At 41.8% G+C, this 25545-nt stretch overlaps 1 protein-coding gene across 1 annotated transcript; it reads right to left on the bottom strand.

The window, feature by feature from the left end:
• Nucleotides 1-352: 352 nt before the first annotated feature.
• Nucleotides 353-13101, bottom strand: MPZL2 (myelin protein zero like 2). Its single transcript, XM_024751653.1, has 6 exons — nucleotides 12834-13101; nucleotides 11687-11853; nucleotides 11210-11420; nucleotides 7943-8090; nucleotides 4643-4718; nucleotides 353-2379 (listed from the first exon to the last, which is right to left on the bottom strand). Exons 1-5 carry the CDS (start codon nucleotides 12889-12891, stop codon nucleotides 4655-4657), a joined length of 648 nt encoding a protein of 215 aa, XP_024607421.1. The 5' UTR covers nucleotides 12892-13101; the 3' UTR covers nucleotides 353-2379; nucleotides 4643-4654.
• Nucleotides 13102-25545: the final 12444 nt, after the last annotated feature.

Below are 25545 nucleotides of genomic sequence, written 5' to 3' on the forward strand. Positions count from 1 at the left end.
TTTTGGTTGGAACAGTGAGGAAGTGCTTGAAGTGAAATGAAGAGATGGTGTCACATTCTTCTGGAAAAGAGATGGGATGGTACCCTGCTCTAATCATTAGTCAACCTATTCTCCTGGAATCTATGTATATTTAATGAAAGCAAGAGAGGAACGAAAATGTGCTTCAGCTTTTGGGAAAGTTAATAACTTTCCGCTTTTCAACTCCCTTTACTAGACTTGAAAGCTGGTAGTTTTCTCTATTTAAGAAGGTAATGTAAGAGTATCAAATGGAAGAGGTGATACTGTTCCTTCAAAAGAGTCCCCAAACTAAGTAGTTGGTTGTGCCCAATTCTCAGTTATTTGAAGCAATGTGGAAATTCATACAGGTTTATTTATCCAGTAGAAACTAATTCTATCCATTATTGACTTCCAGGCTGCCTCTAAGAAAATTTTTCAGTGAAGATAAAATGTATTCCCATCAGTTTTCTGTGACCTGCTATGTAAAAATTTTAGATTTGCATAAAAGCAAATTATATAATTGTAATGCTTTATTACTGAAGGTTATTTACATAGTGTTTAAAGCACAATAAAAAATAAGTTACAATACAAAAGTTCTCTTCAAGTAAAAGACACTGAACAGCCACGCTATATTAACCCTTGAATATTTAGCCAAGACACAAAAGCTACAAGTTTTGCTGGAAACACCTTCCATGAGTTTTTAACTACCTCTTTACACTTATGGAACATCACGCAGGCCATCTGTTTGAAGAAATACCCAATTACTATATTTTCAAAGGTTGAATTATACAGAAAAATAGAAAATGTGAAAGGTAATATAAACTTTAAATCTAATTTTTACTTTCAAAACTGGGTACTGAAACTGTACTTTTTTAGACAGTATAAAAGGCAAAATGAGACAGGTATGGAATGCATTTCAGAATCAAGGTTCACATGTAAATTATACCAGGTTTTTTTTTTTAGTATTGGAAAAAATATCAAAGTTCATCATCTTTAAATACAGATAAACTATTTGGAAATTCCAGTTTTAAAAGAAATAACATCTTCAGCCTAGTTGGTGAAAACTGAAAATATCAAGCTGTAAACATGGGAGGCAGGCGGTAGGGGGAGAGGTTCCTAAACATTTAGATGTTTTCTATTCTTTAAGTAAGTGCTGCAGTAGCTTAAGTTTGGAAAGACACTGGAAGACTAGACACTTTTTGAAAAGTACTCTTCTTTCCATGACCCACTTATAAAGTTTGTTTTATCTACTAGTATAAGAGAAAAAAAAAAAAGTTGGTTACATTCTGTTAGTTTTGGTATTTCTTTGCCCCCAAACCAAATCCTCCCCCCAAATAAGCAACTGAATTAAAAAATAAATAAAAGAAAAAATTTTAATGTCTTCCAGTTCTCAGAGCTTTGTATAACACCATACAAAATTATTATCATTTAGGGTGATTTTTTTCACTAGCCCTAAATTTTTAAATTGTAATATACTCCTTCAGAAACTCCATTTAACTGCTTAATGATTCCAGTCTACAAATAAGCATAGATTTTGCTCTGTTGTTATAAATAATTGAACTGGGGGAAAAGCTATAGTAAGCTAAACAGTCATTCACTGCTCATGAAAGATCTGAGCTGTTGATTGCTTGTCACAGCAGAGAAAAAAGGTGACAAGCAATTCATCTTGAGGTGGCCTTTGTCAATCTACTAGCATTTCTGTAACCTTCCCTAGTTACTCTGTGGTTTAGACTTGTACTACTGTAAACCTTGGATCAATTGACCAAAAACAAAAACAGAAACCTGCCATCTAGGGCATTGAAAGAAATTCAATAAAATGTGTCCCATACTTAAGGAGAGCCATAAAAATCAAACTGTTCTTTAACAGGTTGAATTTAGGATTTTCTGTTAATCAATCAAAAACAGTTGGGAGAATCAGCTCACCTTTTAATTGAGAGTGTGAGAAGGAAAGACTAAACATGTTAACTTTAGTAGCAAGAATGCTGCTCTAAGGAAACTAATATATTAAAGGAAATGTTATGACACACAAGTTGACTTTTATCGCATTTGATGCCAATATATATGTATACAAATCATAATCCACAAGGAGTGTTTAAGGGCAAAAATGTAGCTTCCTAGTATATAAAAGCTAATGAGCATTTGAAAAAAATACAATACTTGTACTCTGAAATTAAATAAAACCTTAGTAACAGGGCTGTGTGTGAGTCTGCTGGTATCTGCTCAAGAAGGGCCCTATGCTGGCACCAGAGGAACGTTGCTTGTCTAGGTGGTTATATACTGCAGAGCTGGTTGGAAGACAGGTCACAACTGGGAAAGCCAAAGAAAAGCTTCCATTAACACCAACTTATCTCAGGGTTCTTGTTCTTGGAAATCTTCAGCTTCCTGAAATACAAAACAAAAGTTTAAATGGATAATGTATATGGCAAGAGTGCAATAGGAGTACCTGGCATTATGAATACATATATATATGATCTATTCTCCATCGTGAAGGAAAATATTCGTAAGTATATTTGTCCTCTTCTAACTTAACTTTTAAAAGAAATTTCCTGATCCTTATTACATATTTCTCTGAGTCAGTGTCCTTAATTCATAGTCTCTGCCTTGCATGGACACTTGGATGATCCATAGCTGCTCACTCACATGCATTCATTCCTCTCTCTCTCTCTCTCCCCCCACCCCACCACCACCCCAACCCCTTTATTATAAACAAAATCAAATATACAGGGGCTTCCCTGGTGGCGCAGTGGTTGAGAGTCCGCCTGCCGATGCAGGGGACACGAGTTCGTGCCCTGGTCCGGGAAGATCCCACGTGCCGCGGAGCGGCTGGGCCCGTGAGCCATGGCTGCTGAGCCTGCGCCGCGGCTGGGCCCGTGAGCCATGGCTTCTGAGCCTGCGCGTCCGGAGCCTGTGCTCCGCAACGGGAGAGGCCACAACAGTGAGAGGCCCATGTACCGCAAAAAAAAAATCAAATATACAGAAAAGTAAAGAAGGCAGTGTATGGAATTCACTATCACTTAATTTTAAAGTTTTTTTTTTTTGCCTTATTTGCTATAAATACATATATTGGTGGGGGCTAAAGTTTTTAAAACAAATTACTGACATTTTAACCCTAAATACTCCAATATGCATTTTTATAATAGGGATATCTTCCTGTGTAACCACAATACCCTTATTATAACTAATAAAAGTTAATAATTCCCTATTGTCCAGATTGAAATTTTTCATATTAAGACTTGCCCAATGTCCCCCCAAATCTCTTTTATAACTAGTTTATTCAAATTAGTATCCATCCAGTCAGGGATCATACACTGCACTTGATTGTGTTACTTCCTTAAACTTCTTTTCTTTTAAATTAGGGTATAATTGCTTTACAATATTGTGTTAGTTTCTGCTGTACAGCAAAGTGAATCAGCTATATATACACATATATCCCCTCTTTTTTGGAATCCTTAAATTTTTTTCAATCTTAAACAGCCTCCATCTTTATTTTCCATGACTCTGGCTTATTAGAAAATCTGCTTGATTTTAAATATAGCCCTTGGTAAAAATCTCTCTGACACCATTTTTTTTTTCTAGGTTTACAATAGAACAATTTTTCTCCATATTCTATTTTATAAATCCTTGAGAACTTTCACTGGAGCTTTAGGCTATAAAAATGTGGCTCTTTTTGCAAATAATAATAGTGGACCTACTTCAGAGAACAGAAGAAATTGTGTTCATATGAAAAATAAATCATCCTACCTTTTAAGCCTAATAAAGCTAAAAACTGGAAAAACAAAACTACACACCACTAAAATTGGATTCATAGTCCTAATAACTAAATGAGAGTAGTAGAAATCAATTCCAAATAATACAAAAGTTCTCCTGTCAAAATGTCAAGCATATCTGTTGGGTCACTCTCTTAAATGGCATGATTAGTTTACAATAAAACAAAAGAATAAAAGCAGATATGAATTCTTTCATTAAAAAAATGTATTTACATGTTGAAAGTTAATTTATTATTCTTTATGGTGGTAAATATAACCCCAAAGCCTCAAATAATCATAGAATTCTCTCAGCTTTACTGGTAGTAGGGTCTAGCTTCCTATCCTTTGCACAAAACACACTCAAAGGGGAAGCCATCGATAACACAGGAGAAGCCTTTTATCTCTCTGCCCAACTCCTCTAATTTCATACAGGAAACACTTATCATATAATCTGGGAGATCCACAGTAGAAATGAGCCATATAAGAAAGCTAAGGAGGGGCTCCGCTGGTGGCACAGTGGTTAAGAATCTGCCTGCCAATGCAGGGGACACGGGTTTGATCCCTGGTCCAAGAAGATCCCACATGCCGTGGAGCAACTAAGCCTGTGAGCCACAACTACTGAGCCTGCGCTCTACAGCCTGAGAGCCACAACTACTGAGCTCACGTGCTGCAACGTATGAAGCCCATGTGCTCTAGGGCCCACGTCCTGCAACTACTGAAGCCCTTGCCCTAGAGCCCATGCTCCACAATAAGAGAAGCCACTGCAATGAGAAACCCGCGCACCGCGAGGAAGAATAGGCCCTGCTCACCGCAACTAGAGAAAGCCCGCGCACAGCAACGAAGACCCAATGCAGCCAAAAAAAGCTAAGGAAAGAAATGAACTCCTTTGTGAAACTTACCATATAATGGTGTTAGTCTGTGTCTTCTAAATAAACAGAAACCTTTTTTTCTTGGTTGAGCTTTTCTTCTTCTTTTCTGTAACACAGAAGCAGAAACCAATGTCAGGGGAACAAGACAAGAAGCAAGGGAGGCAAATCCTACAAAGGTTTAGGTGTGATATAGTCCCCCAAATTTGGGGAAGAATTGTATGCACCTGGGAGTAGATCCAAGCTTACAGAGCACTAAACCTATTAGCACTATCTAATAATACACATACCTCCACATGACCCTGGGTATCTGAACTTAGACACTTTACAGAATATTTCTAGAAGAGAATATTATTTTGGAACTCCAGGTTTAAAGCAGACACCTTAGTTTACCATTACTATTCTACCTCTAATTCAACTTCCTATTCAAAAAAGAAAAGCATAAAATAAAAAATAAAACAAAACAAAAAAAGACTGACCTAGAAGTCAACTTTATTGATCATATTCTATCCAAACCAACTCAGAGTTGGGTTCATTAGTCTCCTTAAAAATCAATTCTATTTACTATAGTAAATATTTCTTGAGGAAAAGAAACAAATGGTGCTGGGACAGCTCAAAAATGACAACTGCAAAAGAATAAATTTGAACTACTTCACACCATATTCAAGAATTGATTCAAAATGAATCAAAGACCTAAATGTAAGAACTAAACTGTAAAACTCTTAGAAGAAAACATAGGCATAAATCTTTTTGACCTTGGATTAGACAGTGGTTTCTTAGTTATGACACCAACAAAACAAGCAACAAAAGAAAAAAAGATAAATTGGACTTCTTCAAAATTTAAAGGACACTAATCAAGATAGTGTAAAGGCAACCCACATAAGGGGAGAAAATAATTGCAAATCCTATATCTAATAAGATGCTTTTGTATAGTCCAAAATATATTTTTAAAAACTCGTAGGGGGTCTTCCCTGGTGGCGCTGTGGTTGAGAGTCCGCCTGCCGATGCAGGGGACACGGGTTCGTGCCCCGGTACGGGAAGATCCCACGTGCCGCAGAGCGGCTGGGATCCGTGAGCCATGGACGCTGAGCCTGCGCGTCTGGAGCCTGTGCTCCGCAACGGGAGAGGCCACAACAGTGAGAGGCCCGTATACCACAAAAAAACAAACCAAAAAAAAAAAACTCGTAGGGCTTCCCTGGTGGCGCAGTGGTTGAGAGTCCGCCTGCCGATGCAGGGGACACGGGTTCGTGCCCCGGTCCGGGAAGATCCCACATGCCACGGAGCGGCTGGGCCCGTGAGCCATGGCCGCTGAGCCTGCGCGTCCGGAGCCTGTGCGTCCGGAGCCTGTGCTCCGCAACGGGAGAGGCCACAATAGTGAGAGGCCCGCATACCGCAAAAAAAAAAAAAAAAAACCTCTTAAAACTTAACAATAAAAAGACAAGTAACCTAAATTTAAAGTGGGCAAAATATTTGAATAGGTGCATCTCCAAATTAGATATTTAAATAGCCAATAAACACATGGAAAGATGCTCAGCATCATTAGGAAAATGCAAATGAAAACTTCAATGAGATACCACTTCACACCCACTAGATGACTATAATCAAAAGGACAGACAATACAAGTGCTGTTGAGGTTGTAGACAAACTGGAACCCTCATACATTGTTGGTGGGAATATAAAATGGTGCAGCTGTTTTGGAAAACTGTCTAGCAATTTCTCAAGAAGGTAACACAGAGTTACTACATATCCCAGTAATTCCACTCCTAGTTATATACACGGGAGAATTGAAAACATATGCCCATGAAACTTGTAGATGAATGTTCATAGTAGCATTAATCGAAATAGCCAAAAAGTGGGAAAAACCTAAATGTCCATCAACTGAATGGATAAATAAAATGTGGTCTATGCATACAATGGGATGTTATGCAGCCACAGGAAGAATGAAGTACTATAACATAGATGAACTTTGAAAGCATTATACTAAGTCAAAGAAGCCAGACAGGGCTTCCCTGCTGGTAAAGTGGTTAAGAATCCGCCTGCCAATGCAGGGGACACGGGTTCAAGCCCTGGTCCGGGAAGATCCCACATGCCGTGGAGCAAATGAGCCCGTGCGCCACAACTACTGAGCCTGTGCTCTAGAGCCCGTGAGCCACAACTACTGAAGCCCGTGCGCCTAGAGCCCCTGCTCTGCTACAAAGAGGAGCCATGGCAATGAGAAGCCCGCTCACCGCAATGAGGAGTAGCCCCTGCTCGCCACAACTAGAGAAAGCCCGCGCGCAACAACGAAGACCCAGCGCAGCCATAAATAAATAAATAAGAAGCCAGACATAAAAGGTCACATATTGTATGATCCCCTTTATATGAAATGTCCAGAACAGGCAAATCCATAGAGACAGAAAGCAGATTAGTAGTTGTCAGGGGCAGGTGAGGGAGGAAAATAGGAAGTGATGGCTAAAGGGTATGGAGTTTCTTTTGTGGAGGTGATGAAAATATTCTGGAATTAGTGGTGATGGTTACACAACTTTGTGAACATTAAATAATGAATTCTATTATATGTAAATTTTATCTCAATAAAAAAATATATTATGCACCTTATATCAGCATGGCTGACTTTGCTAGGCACTAATTCATAGAGCCCCTGCTGACAGCCCAGTGGTTCTTAGAAATGTATGCTTTACATTAAAAGTGAGGAATATCCAGGACTTCCCTGGTGGCGCAGTGGTTAAGAATCCGCCAGGGGACAAGGGTTCAAGCCATTTTTTAAGTGAGGAATATCCTAGAAAAGCTTTATATAAGTAAATTTTTATAATATCAAATCCTGCATAGTAAAGAAAGCTTATAATAAAATCTTCTGTAAAATTAAGAAACTAAAGTTACTAGACCCACAGACATAGAAAACAAACTTACGGTTTGTTTGTTTGAAAGAGTGGGGAGGGATAAATTAGGAGATTGGAATTAACATATACACGCTATAATATATAAAATAGAGAACCAACAAGGACCTACTGTATAGCACAGAGAACTATATTCAATGTTTTGTATTAACCTATAAGGGAAAAGAATCTGAAAAAGAATACATATATATATAAATCACTTTACTGTACACCTTAAACTAACACAACATTGTAAATCAACTACACTTCAATTTAAAAAAAGCTAAAGTTACTAATTCACGCCCTAACTTATCCATCCTGTGAATTTGAATTCTTTTATGTAAGATTAACTCGAGAGGAAGAACATCTGTCCAACAATTATTTAGCCCCACTATAAAATACCAAGAGTTGCCATAAAACAGTGTTAAAAGAAGACTTTCCCAGAACTGCCCAGCCTTACGATTTTATCTCCACCACTTTATGAGCTCTTTCAGCCCGTCGCTTTTTCCGGAAATGCTGGAAGAGGACCACCACAATTACTATTATGACCATCAGTGCACAGGCGGAGCCAATGGCCAGGGCCAGGAAGTGGATCTCAGAGAAGCGTACTGTAAGGAGAAAAGATCAAGTTGGGGTTCTGAAAAGAGGAAGACTATAATGAAATCTAAAGATATTCATCCTTTTTTTAAAAAATAAATTTATTTATTTTATTTATTTATTTTTGGCTGCATTGCGTCTTTGTTGCTGTGTGCGGGCTTTCTCTAGTTGCGGCAAGCAGGGCCTGTTCTTTGTTGCCGTGCACAGACTTCTCATCGCGGTGGCTTCTCTTGTTGCAGAGCACGGGCTCTAGGTGCGTGGGCTTCAGTAGTTGTGGCACACGGGCTCAGTAGTTGTGGCTCACGGGCTCTAGAGCACAGGCTCAGTAGTTGTGGCGCACGGGCTTAGTTGCTCCACGGCATGTGGGATCTTCCTGGACCAGGGCTCAAACCAGTGTCCCCTGCATTGGCAGACGGATTCTTAACCACTGCACCACCAGGGAAGTCCCAAGATATTATTCCTTAAATGGAATCATTTAAGGGGTGTATTTTCATCTTTAAATGAAATCTTCCTTTCTTCTACGATATTAATTTTGTAAAGTCTAGTAGCAGTAGAAAAGCCATACAGGGATTTCCCTAGCAGTCCAGTGATTACGACTCCGTGTTTCCAATGCAGGGGACGCAGTCTCAATCCCTGGTTGGAGAACTAAGATCCCATATGCTGTGTGGTGTGGCCAAAAAAAAAAAAAAGTAGGAAAAGCATACAGACTACTTTAGCGGTTCTCAAACTTTGGTTCTAGGAGTAGCAGCTACAGAATTACTTGAAAACTTTGAAATGCGAGTTCTATCAGGCCCCGCCCCAGACCTAATGCATTACGGGGGCACCCAGCAATCTGTTTTCATTTGTCCTCCAGATGATTCTAATGCACGCTAAAAGTTTGAGAACCACTTGGCCAGTTGATCTACCTAGTGGGGTAAAGTTATTGCTGACCTAATCGAATCCAGTGTCTAAACTATTTCTCCCCGAATCCTTCTCTCCTCTGTCATGCAGTCAGTCATTTATTCAGGCTTATTAAGGGCCTATTATGTTCCAGGGACTCTGATGGAAATACAAAGCCAAAAGAGACATTACCTTCAAGGAACTCATGCCCACTGGAAAGATAGACAAGTAAATCAGTAACTATAGTCTAGTGGATATAAACCCCAGACCTAATGCATTACGGGGGGCACCCAGCAATCTGTTTTCATTTGTCCTCCACATGATTCTAATGCACGCTAAAAGTTTGAGAACCACTTGGCCAGTTGATCTACCTAGTGGGGTAAAGTTATTGCTGACCTAATCGAATCCAGTGTCTAAACTATTTCTCCCCGAATCCTTCTCTCCTCTGTCATGCAGTCAGTCATTTATTCAGGCTTATTAAGGGCCTATTATGTTCCAGGGACTCTGATGGAAATACAAAGCCAAAAGAGACATTACCTTCAAGGAACTCATGCCCACTGGAAAGATAGACAAGTAAATCAGTAACTATAGTCTAGTGGATATATGATGCAAGAGAGAACCCAAAGGGAAGGGTCCCTAAACCAGGCTAGAGTCTGTGAAGCCTGGGTCTCTTAATTTTTACCTTGATTTCTGACTTAAATTTCAATGAACCCTCAGAGCCAGAAAAGACATTAGAGAATATCTAGCCCAGGGGTTCCCAGCCTGGAGTCTATGAAGGAAGATGGGGGGCGGGCAGGGCACAAGCCCACAGAATCCATGTCATATTGTGTGTGTACATTGTTTGTGGTAAACAGGGGTTATGGCATTCATTAGGTTCTCTAAGAGTAGTGATCCCAATATGTTGAAGAACCAAGTGTTCTTATCTACCTGTTCATTTTGCAGGATAAGAAACTGAGAGCCAAAGACATTACATTACTTCTTTCAGTACTCAAATGACTTCTCCAAGGTCATACAGCTCTCTACTGATAGGGCCTTGAAGGATGATACTAGGAATGAAAGGAGGAAATGATACCACTTTATAGGCTTTTACATTTTGGGTAGTAATGTTGTGTGTTGGTTAAGAGCATACAGCAGAGACAGCTAGGTTAAAGTACCAGGTCCTAAAAAAAAAAAAGTACCAGGTCCTGTGTGATTTGGGGTAACTAACTTCTTTGAGCCTCAGTTTCTTCAAGGTATAAAATAGAGACAACAATATTCACTTCTTGAGTTCTTATAAAATATAAAATCGCTCATGTAAATTGTTCCACGCTGTGCCTGCACATAATAAAGTTTCAAGATATAGTAATTATTATAATTTTCAGTACAATTCAAGAGTTTGGGGGGATTTATTTTCATTACTTCATTTTATCCTCACCATAATTTTTGCTATATTATTCTCACTTTACAGGAGAAAAAGAAAAGTTATTTACAGCTGGTAAACTGTAGCAGTGACTCAAACACAAATTTACAACTTGTAAGTTTTATGGTCTTTGCTTTTTGTTGTCTGGCAGTTTTCCAGGTTGTCCTTTATAGAACTGCAGGCAATACAGTGCCTTCATTTGGAGCACAATTTTGGAGACAGAGATGCTTGGGTTTGAGTTCTGAGTGACTCTATTTATGAGCTCCATGACTTTAGACAAGTGACTTAACCTCTATGAGCATCGGTTTCCTCATTAGTAAAATGGGGGGGGGAGGAGGAGCACACTAAGAGCACAATAAAATGATACAATATGTAAAGATTAGATATGATATGTAAATCCCCTAGCACATGGGAAGTGTTCAATAAACAATAACTACCCTTACTGGGATCTGCCTCCAACAGTGGTTGTGAGAATTAAATGAGATAGTACATGTCAAGAACTTTGGTCAGTGCCTGATGTAGAGTAGGTACTCAATAGTACCTTGTGAATAAATGAGTGAATGAATGGACCTATTGTGTTAGCCTTTTATCGGAGGGTTGCTTCCTCTCCCTTTCACGATCTCAATGCCATTTTTGTAACAGATTCCTTAGGTTCCTTTATTTTCTGTTTCTTTCCACAGCCAAACAAAGCCTTCCTCTTTTTTACCCCAGGACTCTTCACTCTCCCTCTGCAGTTTCCAGATCCAAAGGGTTGGTCCTTCTCTCTACTCTTTCAGCCATCACAAAAGTTTGCCCCTCTCTTTTCTACAAGCTCTCACGCTTTCCAAAACGATTTTTCTCTGCATCACCTACCAGTTTGCACAACGCTGAGCTGGATCTCCCCTATCAGCCCATCAACATCAGGTGGGTTCTTCACCTGGCAGGTGTATGTCCCATTGTCATCAAACTGTAGCTTCCAGAGGAGGATGGAGACATCATACCGCTCAGGGTTCCCATCCCAGACCACCCGGTCCTTGAAACGCCCACTCATGGGTCTGAAAGGATCCACATGGTAGTAGAAAACCTAGAGAGGAGAAATGGCCAAAGGTCTTATTTGGTACCTGGGAAGGGAGGCTGAGATGGCAGGACCTGAAGAGAAATGCCAGCAAGCCTGACTGCCCCATCTGCAGCTCTCCTGCAAGAACCTCTTGCTTTCCCCTTCGCCAGCCTCTCAGTTCTGTCTGTTGATTTGTTTCCCAGCTTTACCCTGTGCTTGTTGCTAAGAAAAATACAGGAAGGGCAAGGAGACATGGACTGGCTTATTTTCCTAACCAAGGGACCCTTACTTACAAACTGCTCAGGGCCCCCATCTCGAGGACGGAAATTCCAGGTCACTGTTAGAGCATCACCCACAGGGGCAAAGCTGGAGAAAGTGCATTTTAACCGAACGTCGGTCCCATTGACAGCCTCCAGCACACGGGGAGTGTAAATTTCCACAGCTGCTATTGGCCAAAGAGCTGCAATGAAAAAAAGGGAAAGGAAGGGTTAACAGGAGATGTGTATTAAGAGAATTTCTGCTGACACTACCAAAATAAAGGTCTGAGTAGGGCATCAAACAGAACTGAGATGCCTCAGCTCTCACTCAAACTCACTTCACCCAGAGTCTACATACTCCTACCTACATGCAACCTTCACCCTCCCATTCCTTAAACACCTACAAATACCACACAGCGCTCTCACTTTCTCCAAAGCATGATACCCTAGCCTCATGGTACCCACTTCAACACTGCTGTAAACAAACTACAAACATTGGCAAATAAAATTGAAAGCAGAAACAAAACATCAGAACTAATCAGAACATGAATTAGACATGTATTCAGATTAGGCATTGTATGTTATGTGTCTGATGGTCCCCTAGCAGGTAAGTTTTCCAGAAAGTGTCCTTGTTGTGTGAATTTCACACTGTTCCTAGTCTTCTGCAGAAACTGAGTTAATCAGTCCCAGACAGTTTAGCTTGCCTGCGCCACTGGAACCTTTATACCACATGGCATTTTTTTAGCATGATATTTACATTTTGAATGTGCGTGTTGGGGCAGTTACAAAGCCCCAGTGGGTCTCTCTCCTTAACAATCTCAGCTTTCCCAGTGCTGCCGAGAGCCCCAGGCAAGACCCACACACAGAAATCGAAGTGCTAAGTTCTGCCAGCAGTGGGAGGTTGAGAGTAGCCACAAAAAATGGTGTGTAACCTGAGATTAGAAAACTCTCTCTGTGCCTGAATCACTGGCACCTGAGAACACACCTAAACCTGTTTTTCCAAAAGCAACTCCCCCAAAACAACCCACCACTTCAGTTTCACTAAAGTCAAAACTAAAATGAAATGCAACTGTGGCTCAGGCTCCAAAGAGCTCCAAAGCTCTTGCAACTTCTTCAGCAATTAGCTAACTTTATAGGGTAGGCAGTGAAGGAGGTAGGCTCAGAGAAGCCCGCGAGCTCTTACCTGTGAGCTGTATGCCGAGGAGAAAAAGCACAGCACGCATAGGGCTCTTGCCATACATGAGGGAAACCCAGCCCTGGCCCCAGAGACCAGACCGGGCAGACGGAGCGTTCCAGCACCCCGCCAAGGCCACTCCAGGAGGAAAGCGCACGGCGTTTTTCCGGAGAGGGGAGTCAGTCCCTCACCTATGGGAACCTGAGCACCCGTGCCTGTGAGTCATTCCTGCTCTGCCGGTGCTGGAATGAAAGGTGGGGCCTCAGCTCCCAACGCCCTCCTTCCCTCCTTCCTTTCCTCCCTCCCACCCTCTGTGCTACAAGCGCGTCTGCAGAAAGTCCTGTGCAGTCCTGTCTTAACTTTTCAGTTTATCTGGACCCTGGCCTCTGGATGGCCTTGAAAACAGCCAGAGGAGGTGGTGCCCGTCTGAAATGTCCCAGGCTGCTTTGGTTCTGGCCCACACACACACGTTTTTTTAAAAACAGGTTTCAGGCTCGTCTGAGAAGTGAATGCTGAACCTACCTGCAGTGATTCCACTTATCAAAGCACCTCCCTTCGGCCACAGCAGCGGAAACTGGGTTTCCAAATCCAAAGTAATCAGAATTCCTTAGGACCCTCTGTGCTCAAGAAGTCCTACAGTTTATACCCTCAATTTTAACCAAATGTTACCACAAGGATTGCCGTACCTTTTCTAGCTGCTAGCTTTCCCTGAGACCCACCTAAAATAGACTGACCAAAACAAATCTCAGTGTTTAATGACCCTTTACGTTTGAAGGATTTAAAGAGGAATCAGGACATCATCCTAGCTCATTTACCCTATCTCAAGACAGTTTGCAAAGTGCTTTTATCTACACAACACTGCCATGAGGCATTCCCATTTCGCCAGTGAAGACGCTGAGAGCCCAGAGAAGTGATTTGCACGGCCAGCAGGTAGCAGAACTGGAACTTTTTTGACTTCTTTTTTTTTTTTTTGGCTGCACGGCATGTGGGATCTTAGTTCCCCAACCAGGGAGGGATCCAACCCATGTCCTCTGCAATGGAAATGCAGAGTCTTAAGTCCCCTTTTTTGACTCTTAAAATCTAGTTCTCTTTCCACAAAATAATAGCTAATGTGAACAATCAGACAGAGGACTCTCAAGGAAAAGTTTTTCCTAATAACTTTTTTGTACCTCTGATTTTATCGGCCATTTTGGGGGCAGCCATCTGTCTGAGAAATCTAAAGAGTTGAGGACTTTAAATGAGCAAAGGTGCCTCCTTGTCTGGAAGGACGATGGGTAATTGTTACAGGTTAATGAAGCAGCGTGGAAACAGCAGTAGGAGGGGGATGAAGATTACACACACAGTTAAGAAGTAGGCTTGACCAGGAATCTAACCTAGAACAGAAGAAACAAATTGCCCTTATGCCTGGATTAGCAATCTAGAAACTCTTTAGTGATTCATAAAGTCTCCTAGTGAGACCCTGGAACAAAGAAGTTTCCAGGACGGGGAGGAAGGGGCAAGCTAACTAGAAAAAATAAAACAGCATAAAGAGGGAAGCAAAGAGAAAATTCCACCAAGAGAGAGGCAGATTACGGAAGAAGAAGAAAAGCAAAAGAGGAGAGAAAAGCAGCAGGAGAAAGATGTCATGATGATGGAGCAAAGAAAGGTAAACAACAGCAAAAATCAGTCCCCATTAGAACTGAGGAAACAGGGGCTCCCCAAATGAAGATCAGCGGTGTCCCAGCGTGAGTGTCCTGGGAAGAGTGTTTCTGAACACAGAATGTTTAGCTCCTTTGTCAGCTTCTAGGTCGGAAATGCTGGGGAAACATTTCAAATGGTGATAGGATAAAAGAGCTTTTCTGGTATGTAGGTCCAAAGAGTTCAGCTCCAGGAGCCTGAAAGAAAAGGAGTTAAGGAAACTTGAGCCTCTTTGTTGGCTTTCAAATTGCAGGGCAGTGCAGCTCTGGAGAGGTAAAGCCTGAGGTTTTGAAGTCTACCACAAATTGCAAACTTTGGTCAGAGGTAGGGTTACCAAAAGGCTCAGGGATGCAGTGAACAGCAGCATGAGAGGAATCGGGGCGGGAAGGACTGAACAAACTGCTCCTTTGTCAGGAGGAGAAGATTCCCCCCTCCCAGGTAGCCAGAAGCCCTGTGAGCTGGCTGCCAGCACTGCTCTGGGGAGTCAGCCGCTGCCCAGACCCCATTCCTCAGCAGAGTTCAAGTTCCTGGCTGTGTGCCCGGCAACACCCAATTCCTTCCAGTTAGCAGGAGAGTCACCCGGTTCTCCTCCCTGGGTGGGGAGGGGAGAGGCCAAGGGCTGGACTTGCTAAGTAGAGAAAACACTAAAGAAAAAGGACGTTTGTCCCTAAGAGTCCCCAGGATGCCAATCAGCAGGAGTCTGACCAGAGCTGGAGGCATCTGGGTAAGGCCTAAGTTACAGTTCAGTTTGTACCTGGGCAAATGAGAGAAAAGGAAGAGGAGTTCTGGAGTTTAAAGAGAAGGAAAGTGAAGTTTTCAGAGACATTACTTTTCCTCTAAACTTTTCCAGAGAAAAATTCTGATTGTCATTAAAATTCGTGGCATACTAAGTTTTGAAAGCACCTCATCTGTCCCTTCCCCTACACATTTCCTAAAAATATTTCTGATGGATACTGAGACCTTGGTCAGTAGGAAACTCACTGGGGGCTCAGAAGACAAAGAGGACAACTGGCCTGTATCAATATTTGTAAAAATTGTTTTCTTAGCATCCTAGGCAAAAATGTTTTTTTTCACCACAAGATGAAAATAGCATTCTGTGAAGCAAGGAAAACAAATAATTTAGCTCTTGGGGTGGTTCAAATAAGGTATTTAGTTACTCAAAAGTTTTGGTCCATATGTCTTTCTTACTAGAAAAGCTTTATGAAATTTTTGTTATATGCTAGGCTAGAAATAAAAAGTAGAATAAGAAGGACTTCTTAAATAAATAAATAAATAAATTTTTTTTTTTAAAGTAGAATAAGACATTTCTGCCTGGGAGGAAAAATCAGTCTAAAGAGGATTGGGAGGTGGGGTGTGTACGTAAGCAAGTAGTTACCGAATTTGTGACTTTTGAACCAGTCCTAAAAGGCTGAATAGAGAGGAGAGAAGAGAAACAGATGGGTGGAATGTGGTATCCACAGGAACCTGCAAACAATTCCTCAAATCTAGTGCATAGGGAGGAGTGGCAGTTCGGGAGACTGGAGAGAGGTTGTTGAGGGTCCTCATTCGCCATCTGAAGGTGTATGGACTTGATCCTGACAAATATATCCGTTGGGAGTAGCTAACATGTGACCAGAGGAGAGAATTTGGTATTTCCCAGAACCATAAAAAATAACAAGGTATAACTGAATCACTTTGCTGTACACTTGAACATGTAAATTAACTATACTTGAATTTTTTTTTAATGGTTAAAAAACAAATAAGGAGGGACTTCCCTGGTGGCGCAGTGGTTAAGAATCCGCCTGCCAGTGCAGAGGACATGGGTTCAAGCCCTGGTCCAGGAAGATCCTGCATGCCGCAGAGCAGCTAAACCCGTGCACTACAACTACTGAGCCTGCGCTCTAGAGCCTGTGAGCCACAACTACTGAGCCCACGTGCCACAACTCCTGAAACCCACGTGCCTAGAGCCCATGCGCTGCAACAAGAGAAGCCACCGCGATGAGAAGCCAGTGCACCACAATGAAGAGTAGCCCCCACTCGCCGCAACTGGAGAAAGCCCACGCACAGCAACAAAGACCCAACGCAGCCAAAACTAAATAAATAAAAACAAATAAGGAGGGAAGGCCTTGAGACATCAACCACCACATACTCAACCAACTGTCTCATAAGGCCCCTGGCCTAGGAGCCAGAATGAATATATAAACTTATTATGTGTTTTCAGAAGACTCAGACTCCTAGCCTTCCCTAACCAACAATTCCAATCTATAGCTCCTTTGTTTTTTTTCTAACTCCCTCAGGTTTAGAGACCTTTTCAAAGATGAGAGAGAATGTCAGAGTCCCAGATGAGAGGTGGGTTCTCAGCCCAAGGAAGAGGTGTGTTCCCTTGGGTCCTCCTCCTTGCCTCAAGGTTCCTACAGATAGTCCAGGGCAAGTCTGGATCTGAGACTGAGCTCTAATGGCTTAGTAAAACCATGGGTAGGAATGCTCTTCTACCTCCCCACCTCTTGGCAGCTTATATGTACACTTCTCCAGTAAAGCCTCAGACTCCTTTCTTAATTATAGAGGAGAGGCGTCATAATCTTATTAAACAACCCAAGGAAGAGACTCTGAAGTTTAACCTTTCATATTCTAAAGAGAAGTTAGATGGATTTGCACAGGGTTGGAGAGAGAGGGTGTCTTTAAAGATAAACTTGAAGAGTCTCCCAGGAGGATAAAGAGACTTTAATGGAGACATTTGTCTATCTCCCTGTTTACCATAGGCACTACATCTAAATACTGGGTGAGAATTTACATTTACATAGTGCTTATTGATGAATGTGGTACCTTCTGGTTACCATGACTAATTTTCATTCTTAGGAAATTATTTCATTTCCTGAGAAAAGAAATAGCCTCTTCTTATACTTCTTTTTCTTCTTCTTTTTTTTTTTTTTTTTTTTTTTTTTTTTTTTTTTGCTAGTAAATATTAGGAAGCATGAGGCATAGGAACTGGAGTCCAACCTGCTTAGATCCAAATCCAAGCTTGGCCACTTAGTTAGCAGTGTGACCTTGGGCAGTTATTTAATTCTCTGTGCCTCAATTATCTTACACGTGAAATGAGAATAATATCTGCCCCATAGGTCTCCCCTGGTGGCACAGTGGTTAAGAATCTGCCTGCCAATGCAGGGGACACGGGTTCGAGCCCTGGCCCGGGAAGATCTCACATGCCGCAGAGCAACTAAGCCCGTGCACCACAACTACCGAGCCTGTGCTCTGGAGTCTGTGAGCCACAACTACTGAGCCTGCGTGCCACAACTACTGAAGCCTGTGCGCCTACAGCCTGTGCTCTGCAACAGGAGAAGCCACGATAATGAAAAGCCCGCACAATGCAACGAAGAGTAGCCCCCGCTCACTGCAACTAGAGAAAACCCATGCGCAGCAACGAAGACCCAACACAGCCATTAATTAATTAATTAATTAATTAATACTATCTGCCCCATAGACTTAGTATAAGAATCAAGTGAAATGCTGTATTTAAGAAAGCTCTTTGTGCAGTGCCCATAGAAAGCGCTCAGTAAATTTAGTTGTTTGTGGTTATACTTAGTTAACATATTGAAAACTGTTCCCATGACCACTGGGAAAAGGTCTAGCAGTTTCTTGTAAAGCTAAGTTTCATATAAAGCTAACCACCTTAGCAATTTCACTCCTAGGTATTTATCCAAGAGAAATGAAGTTATATATCCACAAAATTACTTGTATGAGACTATTTGGAGAAGTTTTATTCATAATACCCCAAATTGGAAACAGCCCAGGTGTCCATCAACAGAAAAATAGATAAATACTCCATAGAATACTCATATGATGGGTTACTACTCAGGAATAAAAAGGAACAGACTACTGATACATACAACCACAGGCATGAATCTCAAATATATTATGTTGAACAAAATTAGCCAGACATAAAGTAGTACTTGCTCTTTTTTTTTTTCAACTTTTCTGAAGATTTTAATTTATTTATTTATTTTTGGCTACGCTACACTGGGTCTTCGTTGCTGCGTGTGGGCTTTCTCTAGTTGCGGTGAGCGGGCACTAGTCTTCGATGCGATGCACGGACTTCTCATTGAAGTGGCTTCTCTTGTTGTGGAGCATGGGCTCTAGGTGCGTGGGCTTCAGTAGTTGTGGCACGTGGGCTCAATAGTTATGGCTCACAGGCTCTAGAGCTCAGACTCAGTAGTTGTGGTGCACGGGCTTAGTTGCTCCGTGGCACGTGGGATCTCCCCAGACCAGGGATCAAACCCGCGTCCCCTTCATTGGCAGGTGGATTCTTAACCACTGTGTCACCAGGGAAGTCCCAGTACTTACTCTTTGATTCCACTTATTTGAAGTTCTAGAACAGGCAAAACTAATGTTTGGTGGGAAAAAATCATAACAGTGTTTGCCCTTGGGGGAGTGAGTGGGGGAAGGAATAGACTGGAGAGGCATGAGGGACACTTCTGGAGTGATATTAATGTTCTGCATCTTGATATGGGTTTGGGTTATAGAGGCTTAGGCATTTGCCAAGTTCTTTGAATGGTATGTGCTTAAGTCTTGTGTGTTTCATTGTCTGCAAATTTTATTTCAATGTATTCTTAAAAGGAATTATAAATGAATATTGAACTCTCATTAATGCTGAAGTATGTAGGAGGATGTGTCCTGATGTCTGAAATTGTAAAATGCATACAAAAAATAAGATATTAATGGATAGGTGGATAAAGGGATGAAAAGAGAAATGAATAGCTATATGATATAAATCATGTATTAATATATAGTAAAATGTTAGCTGAAGAACCTAAGCAGGGAATATAGGTGTTCACTGTAAAATCCTCTCAATTTTTCTGCATGTTTGAAGCTTTTCATAATAAAATGTTGGCAAAAATCTGCTTCCTCCTTTACCAAGTTTCCTTAGCATTCAGTAAACGACAACACCAAACTTAGAAATAAAATGTTTGAGAGTCATTATTTTACATCATTCTAGTTTAGACATCATTCCTTAGAATATTGGTCAATTTTAACAAATAAAAATTACCATTAATTTAAAAATTACAATTTATCAAGTGCCTACTATGTTCCCAGAACCACCACAGGCATGTCACAGATATTATGTCTGATCCTCATAATAGCAAGATAAGCAGAGGTCTCCGTTTTATAGATGAGGAAATTGAGGCACAAAGAGACTCATTCATTCTAATACCTATTGAGCCCTTGTGGGTGGAGAGAAAAGGGGGAAAAGGAGAATGAATGACCAGAGATGAGGCTAAAAATCTAATCAGGGGGGCTTCCCTGGTGGCGCAGTGGTTGAGAGTCCGCCTGCCGATGCAGGGGACACGGGTTCGTGCCCCGGTCCGGGAGGATCCCACGTGCCGCGGAGCGGCTGGGCCCGTGAGCCATGGCCGCTGAGCCTGCGCGTCCGGAGCCTGTGCTCCGCAACGGGAGAGGCCACAGCAGCGAGAGGCCCGCGTAACCGCAAAAAAAAAAAAAAAAAAAAAAAAAAATCTAATCAGGGGCTAGACCCTAAAGGCCCTTGATAAGGGTTAAGGAGTTTGGACTTTATCTGGAGGGCAGTGGGGAGACATTGAAAACTTTTCAGCAGAAAGTGATCTGATCAGATTTGTATATTTAAACATCACGTGGGACTTCCCTGGTGGTCCAGTGGTTAAGAATCTGCCTTCCAATGTGGGGGACACAGGTTCGATCCCTGGTCGGGAAACTAAGATTCCCCCATGCCGCAGAGCAACTAAGCCCCCCACACCACAACGAAGAGCCTGTGTGCTGCAACGAAGACCCAGCACAGCCAAAGTTTTAAAAATAAATCAGTAAATTAAAATAAAAGATCACGCAACTACAATTTGGAGAGAGACAATGGAGAGGAACAAGACCGAAAACAAGAAGCTGCTTCTGGGAACAGTAATCAACAGGCAGATGATTTGACAGGAACTGAAACAATGGCAGAGGGAATGGAGAGAAGTAGGGATTTGAGAGCTATGAAGGAGGCAGAATGGATGGAGATTCGTACATGATTGGAAGTGGAAGTGAGGGAAAGTGTTGGAGGATAATTCTCAAATTTTTAGCATAGGTAACTTGGTGGACAGTGGCTGCCCTTCTCTGAAATGGAGAGGATGAGGAGTTGTCAGGTTTGCTGTTCCTGTGGGACAGTCAAGCAGAGATGTTCAGTACAAAATGGGATAAATGGATCTGAGCTCCAAAGAGAGCTCCGGGCTAGAGATGCCAGACTGAGGTCTCCAGCCCTTCCAGAAGGCAATTGTGGGGCCACTGTAGAGTGAGAAAGGACGTGGTCCTAGGACAGAATCTACAGGCTGAACATCACCTAAGGAACAAGAGAAAAGGAGAATCTCTGAAGAGAGTGGGTAAATGCAAGAGAGAGAGAAGAAAATAACTGGAGTGGTGTCCCAAAGCTAAAGGAAGAGGGGGGTTTCCAAAAAAAAAAAGGGGGGGTTTCCAAAAAAAATTTTGTATTTTGATACAAAATATCAAATGCTACTGAGAGTCAAGTAAAATAAGGACTGAAAGTATTCACTAGATCACCCAACTGGTGACCTTGGTGGAAGCACTTTCACCTGAAAAGTAGTAAAGGTGGAGGTCGTTTTGCAGTCGATGGAGGGGTAAATGGGAGTGAGGAAGGGGTTTACTTATGGTCAGAGCTTATGAAGAAGAGCAGAAGAGGCGGTAGCTGGAAGGCAATGTGGTAGAAAGAAGTTTTTTAGCTTTTGGCTCATTTGTTGGTTTTAAGAAAGGAAAGTATTAGCATGTTAAAATGCTTCCTGGAATGAGCCAGCAAACAGGAGGAAGTGTACCTCCCTCATTGTTAACAAGAGTTTAAGAATGTTCAGAGACCTCCCTGGTAGTTAAGAATCTGCCTGCCAATGCAGGGGACACGGGTTCAAGCCCTGGTCTGAGAAGATCCCACATGCCTCGGAGCAACTAAGCCCGTGCGCCACAACTACTGAGCCCTCGTGCCACAGCTACTGAAGCCTGCGTGCCTAGAGCCCGTGCTCTGCAACAAGAGAAGCCACCACAATGAGAAGTCTATGCATCGCAACGAAGACTAGCCCCTGCTCGCTTCAACTAGAGAAAGACTGCACACAACAACGGAGACCCAATGCAGCCAAAAACAAGTAAAAATAAATAAATAAATATTTTTTTTTAAATGCTCAGGGGACGCTTAGGACAGTCCTGCTTTATACCTGTTGTCCTCCTGTAATCGTTAATAGTACCCCTTTCGGAGGACTTCCCTGGTGGTCCAGTGGTTAAGACTCCACGCTTCCAATGCAGGGGACACAGTTTCGCTCCCTGGGTGGGAAACTAGGATCCCACATGCCGTGCAGGGTATCCAAAAAATAAAAAATTAAAATTAAAAAATAGTACCCCTTTCACACTGTGACAGTGTGGAAGATAATTTATGTGGTCAACCTAGATAAGGGGGGAGCCCAGGCTGCACACAGACTTGGCTAACTTTGAAAGTGAAAGTGTTGGGACCAAAAATTGAAGTTTTCATCTGTGTGTGTGTGTGTGTGTGTGTTTATAAAGATTTTTTCACCTCCTGAAAGAATTCTCATCTAGTGGTTCCTACTTCATTTGTGTACTAGGGAAGAAAGGTCACTGTCCTAGGATGAGGCAAGGAGACAGAGGAGCAGAAGTCGGAAAGGGAGAGGAGGTCTGACACAGTTGGTGACAGGAATGAGAGGAGAAATTGGCCAAAGTCAAGTAGCATTCCCAAGGTCACCTACCTAGTGACATGGTCAGAATTCAAAACCAGGCCTGCCCAGCTCTCAAGTCAACTCCAGAGCCAACTTGAACTCTTCCTACAATACCAGTTGCCCCTTCTCATTACAATGTATCAAATGGGACTTCCCTGGTGGTCCAGAGGTTAGGACTCGGCGCTTCTACTGTCAGAGCCCGGGTTCAATCCCTGGTTGGGGAACCAAGATCCTGCAAGCTGCGCAGCACGGCCAAAATAAAAAAAAAAGAATGTATCAAGCATGTCTACAGTCAGCCCTCCATTGTATGTGCAGGCCACTCTCTGACCAGTGGTGCCTTCCTTCCCTCCCCATCACTACCACTGCCACCATTCTGAGACTTCTGAAGCACAAGTAAATGAAATAAACATTAGGCATCCTCTTCTCTGCATCTCTCCTAAAAGAAAAGATTTGATGGGGGCTTCCCTGGTGGCGCAGTGGTTGAGAGTCCACCTGCCGATGCAGGGGACACGGGTTCGTGTCCCGGTCCAGGGGTGTATATATATATATATATATATATATATATATATATGAATATTACTCAACTATAAAAAAGTCAACTATTGTCATTTGCATCAACGTGGATGGACCTAGAGGTTATCATACTAAGTGAAGTAACTCAGAGAAAGACAAGTATCATATGATATCACTTTTATGTGGAATCTAAAAATTAATACAAATGAATCTATATACAAAACAGAAACAGACTCACAGCCATAGAAAACAAACTGATGGTTACCAAATGGGACACGGAGGTGGGGAGAGACAAATTAGGAGTATGGGATTAACAGACACAAACTACTATAAATAGAATAGATAAGCAACAAGGATTTACTGTATAGAACAGGGAGTTATACCCCATATCTTAATAAGTTAATAATAACCTATAATGGAATATAATCTGCAAAAACAAAAAACAAATCACTATGCTATACACCCAAAACTAAAACAATATTGTAAATCAAATACACTTCAATAAAAAAATAGTTTACCTGTTCCTTGGAAAAAATGCTCTGTCTCATTGATCAGACACAGTACTTAGCACACTGTAGGTGTTCAGTAAACACTGGTGATTGAGTAAACTGGTCTCGGGTTGGCAGAAACAAGCACTTTTTTATTCAAATTAAATTCATCGTTCATCTTAAAGCAAATCAAATACACGGTAACGTGACAATTCCAACTTGTTCACAAAAAGTGATAACTGAGTTCTACTGAGAAATAAGTACTTTTGGGATAATGGGGAAAGCATAAGTTTTAACTAAAAATTCTTTCTTCTTCATAAAACCAAAGTCAACTCAAGGTGTTCTTTCACCAAAAAAAGTCTACCATTTTGAGTTTTTCCCCTAATCTAGTTTATTTCTTTGGTATTTTTATATGAATGATTTGTAGTAATTTGTAACAGCCAAAGAGAATTTAACCATGATACTAGTAATAAAGAGCAGATTACCCAAACTTTAATGTTTATTCCTCTCTATTTTATCTTGAGAAGCAAAACCTTTATGAAAGAAAATGTACTTTAGCAGAATCACCGAAAAAGAGTTCTACCATCCTAAGTTCATTCTTATTTTCGTCTCTATACCTTTCTCAAACTGTTTCTTTCCTTTAACATTCTTTACTGCTCCCCACCTATTCACAGCCTTCTTTTTCTCTTAGGGTGGGGGTGGGTGACCATATAATTTACTGTCCAAACCGGAACAGTTGATTTTTGGTTTTGGTTTTGTTTTTCATGGAAAGACATTTTATATTAAATATAGCAGTGTGTACAAGTCAATCCCAAACTCCCAATTCATCCCTCCCCCCAACCCCCACAACCATAAATTCATTCTCTAAGTCTGTGAGTCTGTTTCTGTTTTGTAAATTAAGTTCATTTGTATCATTTTTTTTTAGATTCTGCATATAAGCAATAATATCATGATATTTTTCTTTTTCTGTCTGACTTAGTTCACTTCAAACTGGAACTGTTTTGAGACTGGAAGTGGCATTATTGATATTTACACTGGAAAAATAAAACAGGGCTTTCCCAGGGACACTGGGATGTAGGGTCACCCTACTTTAAACTCTCGGGTCCTCAGTTTCCACATTAATAAAGTGAGGGGGTTGGACCAACTGACTTCTAAGGACCCGTCTAGTCTTAACCATCGAAGAGTCTACTATTCTGATTTAACGTGCTTCATCCTCAAAATTCAGTCTTACTCAGAAAACCTCAGATGTCGCAAGGCCTCAGAACCACTCTTTTTCATCACAGGTCCATTGAATGCTGAGAAGCAGCAAAGGTGCTGAGTTAGCTAAGGCATTTCAGCCTCTCTGCACTCCCCTCCATTTCCCATCGAGGCCTGTTGCCTGCAAGGGAACAAGCAGGTTGGACTTGTCGGCTCAGAAGCATTTCTGGGTGGAAAGGGCAGCCCGGCTGCTTGTCCAGGCAAACAGGATGTGTCTTCCCTGGTGAGTCAGAGCCAGATAGAGAAAGCACTCCTGCCCAGCCCCCTGGGGGGTTCCCCTCCCCCTCCCCAGCTTCCAGCTCCTGAAAGGGGAAGACAGGGAAAATTCTCAGCAACGTTGCTGTTTTCTTCCAGCCTGCCCCCATGTTATACACCCTCTGAGCGTTGGTGTCTGCTGGGCTACACTAGCAGTAAGCAGAGGAAATGAGGCTTTCAAAGACAGAGCAAAAAATGATCATTTAAAGCTGTCACCCTGAGTGCAAGCTCTTACTGTAATGATGCTGACATTATTCCAAACGTTTCTAGAATGACTCTTCTGGAACGGCCTTAGCATCTTGAACCAAAAAAAAAATTTTTTTGAGATCCTTAACGATGACAAATCTTCACGCTTTTGAGAGCTAGTTTGATTCTCCGACACATCTAAAAGTCACATAGATCAAATCCAAAAAGTGTGAGAAAGTGAGTAACCAAACACCACTGATTATAAAATCGGGAGAATAAAGATCTTGTGTAATGTGTACATGCTCCCTGAGGAGCCTTTCAAAGACAAAAAACTAAAAAACTCTTTTGTGCGTAACTATGATGAGAGGATAATCCCACCTAGAGCTTAAGATCGCTCCTGTGGTTACTGAGTTGGATATAGACACGAACAGGGGAGCTTCCCTGCAGGTCCAGTGGATAAGGCTCCACCCTTTAAATGCAGGGGGTGAGGGTTTGATCCCTGATCTGGGAACTAGGATCCCACATGCCGAGTGGCAGGGCCAAAAGAAAGAAGGAAAAAAAAACACTCAGAGGCTCTTCTCTTTTCACGGAATAAGGCCCTTCATGATCCGGCCCCACCAACTATCCAGCCCCACT

The sequence above is a fragment of the Neophocaena asiaeorientalis genome, unplaced genomic scaffold (assembly GCF_003031525.2).
Source record: "Neophocaena asiaeorientalis asiaeorientalis breed wild unplaced genomic scaffold, Neophocaena_asiaeorientalis_V1.1 scaffold479, whole genome shotgun sequence".
NCBI lineage: Eukaryota > Metazoa > Chordata > Mammalia > Artiodactyla > Phocoenidae > Neophocaena > Neophocaena asiaeorientalis.

Excerpts from the sequence above, each read along its gene's own strand:
- MPZL2 (XM_024751653.1), bottom strand. The coding sequence starts at position 12,891 with ATGTATGGCAAGAGCCCTATGCGTGCTGTGCTTTTTCTCCTCGGCATA. Across the intron at positions 11,854-12,833 it reads CCTCGGCATACAGCTCACAG|CTCTTTGGCCAATAGCAGCT; the intron begins GTAAGAGCTCGC and ends TTTTCATTGCAG. Across the intron at positions 4,719-7,942 it reads AAAGTGGTGGAGATAAAATC|AAAAGAAGAAGAAAAGCTCA; the intron begins GTAAGGCTGGGC and ends TCTGTGTTACAG.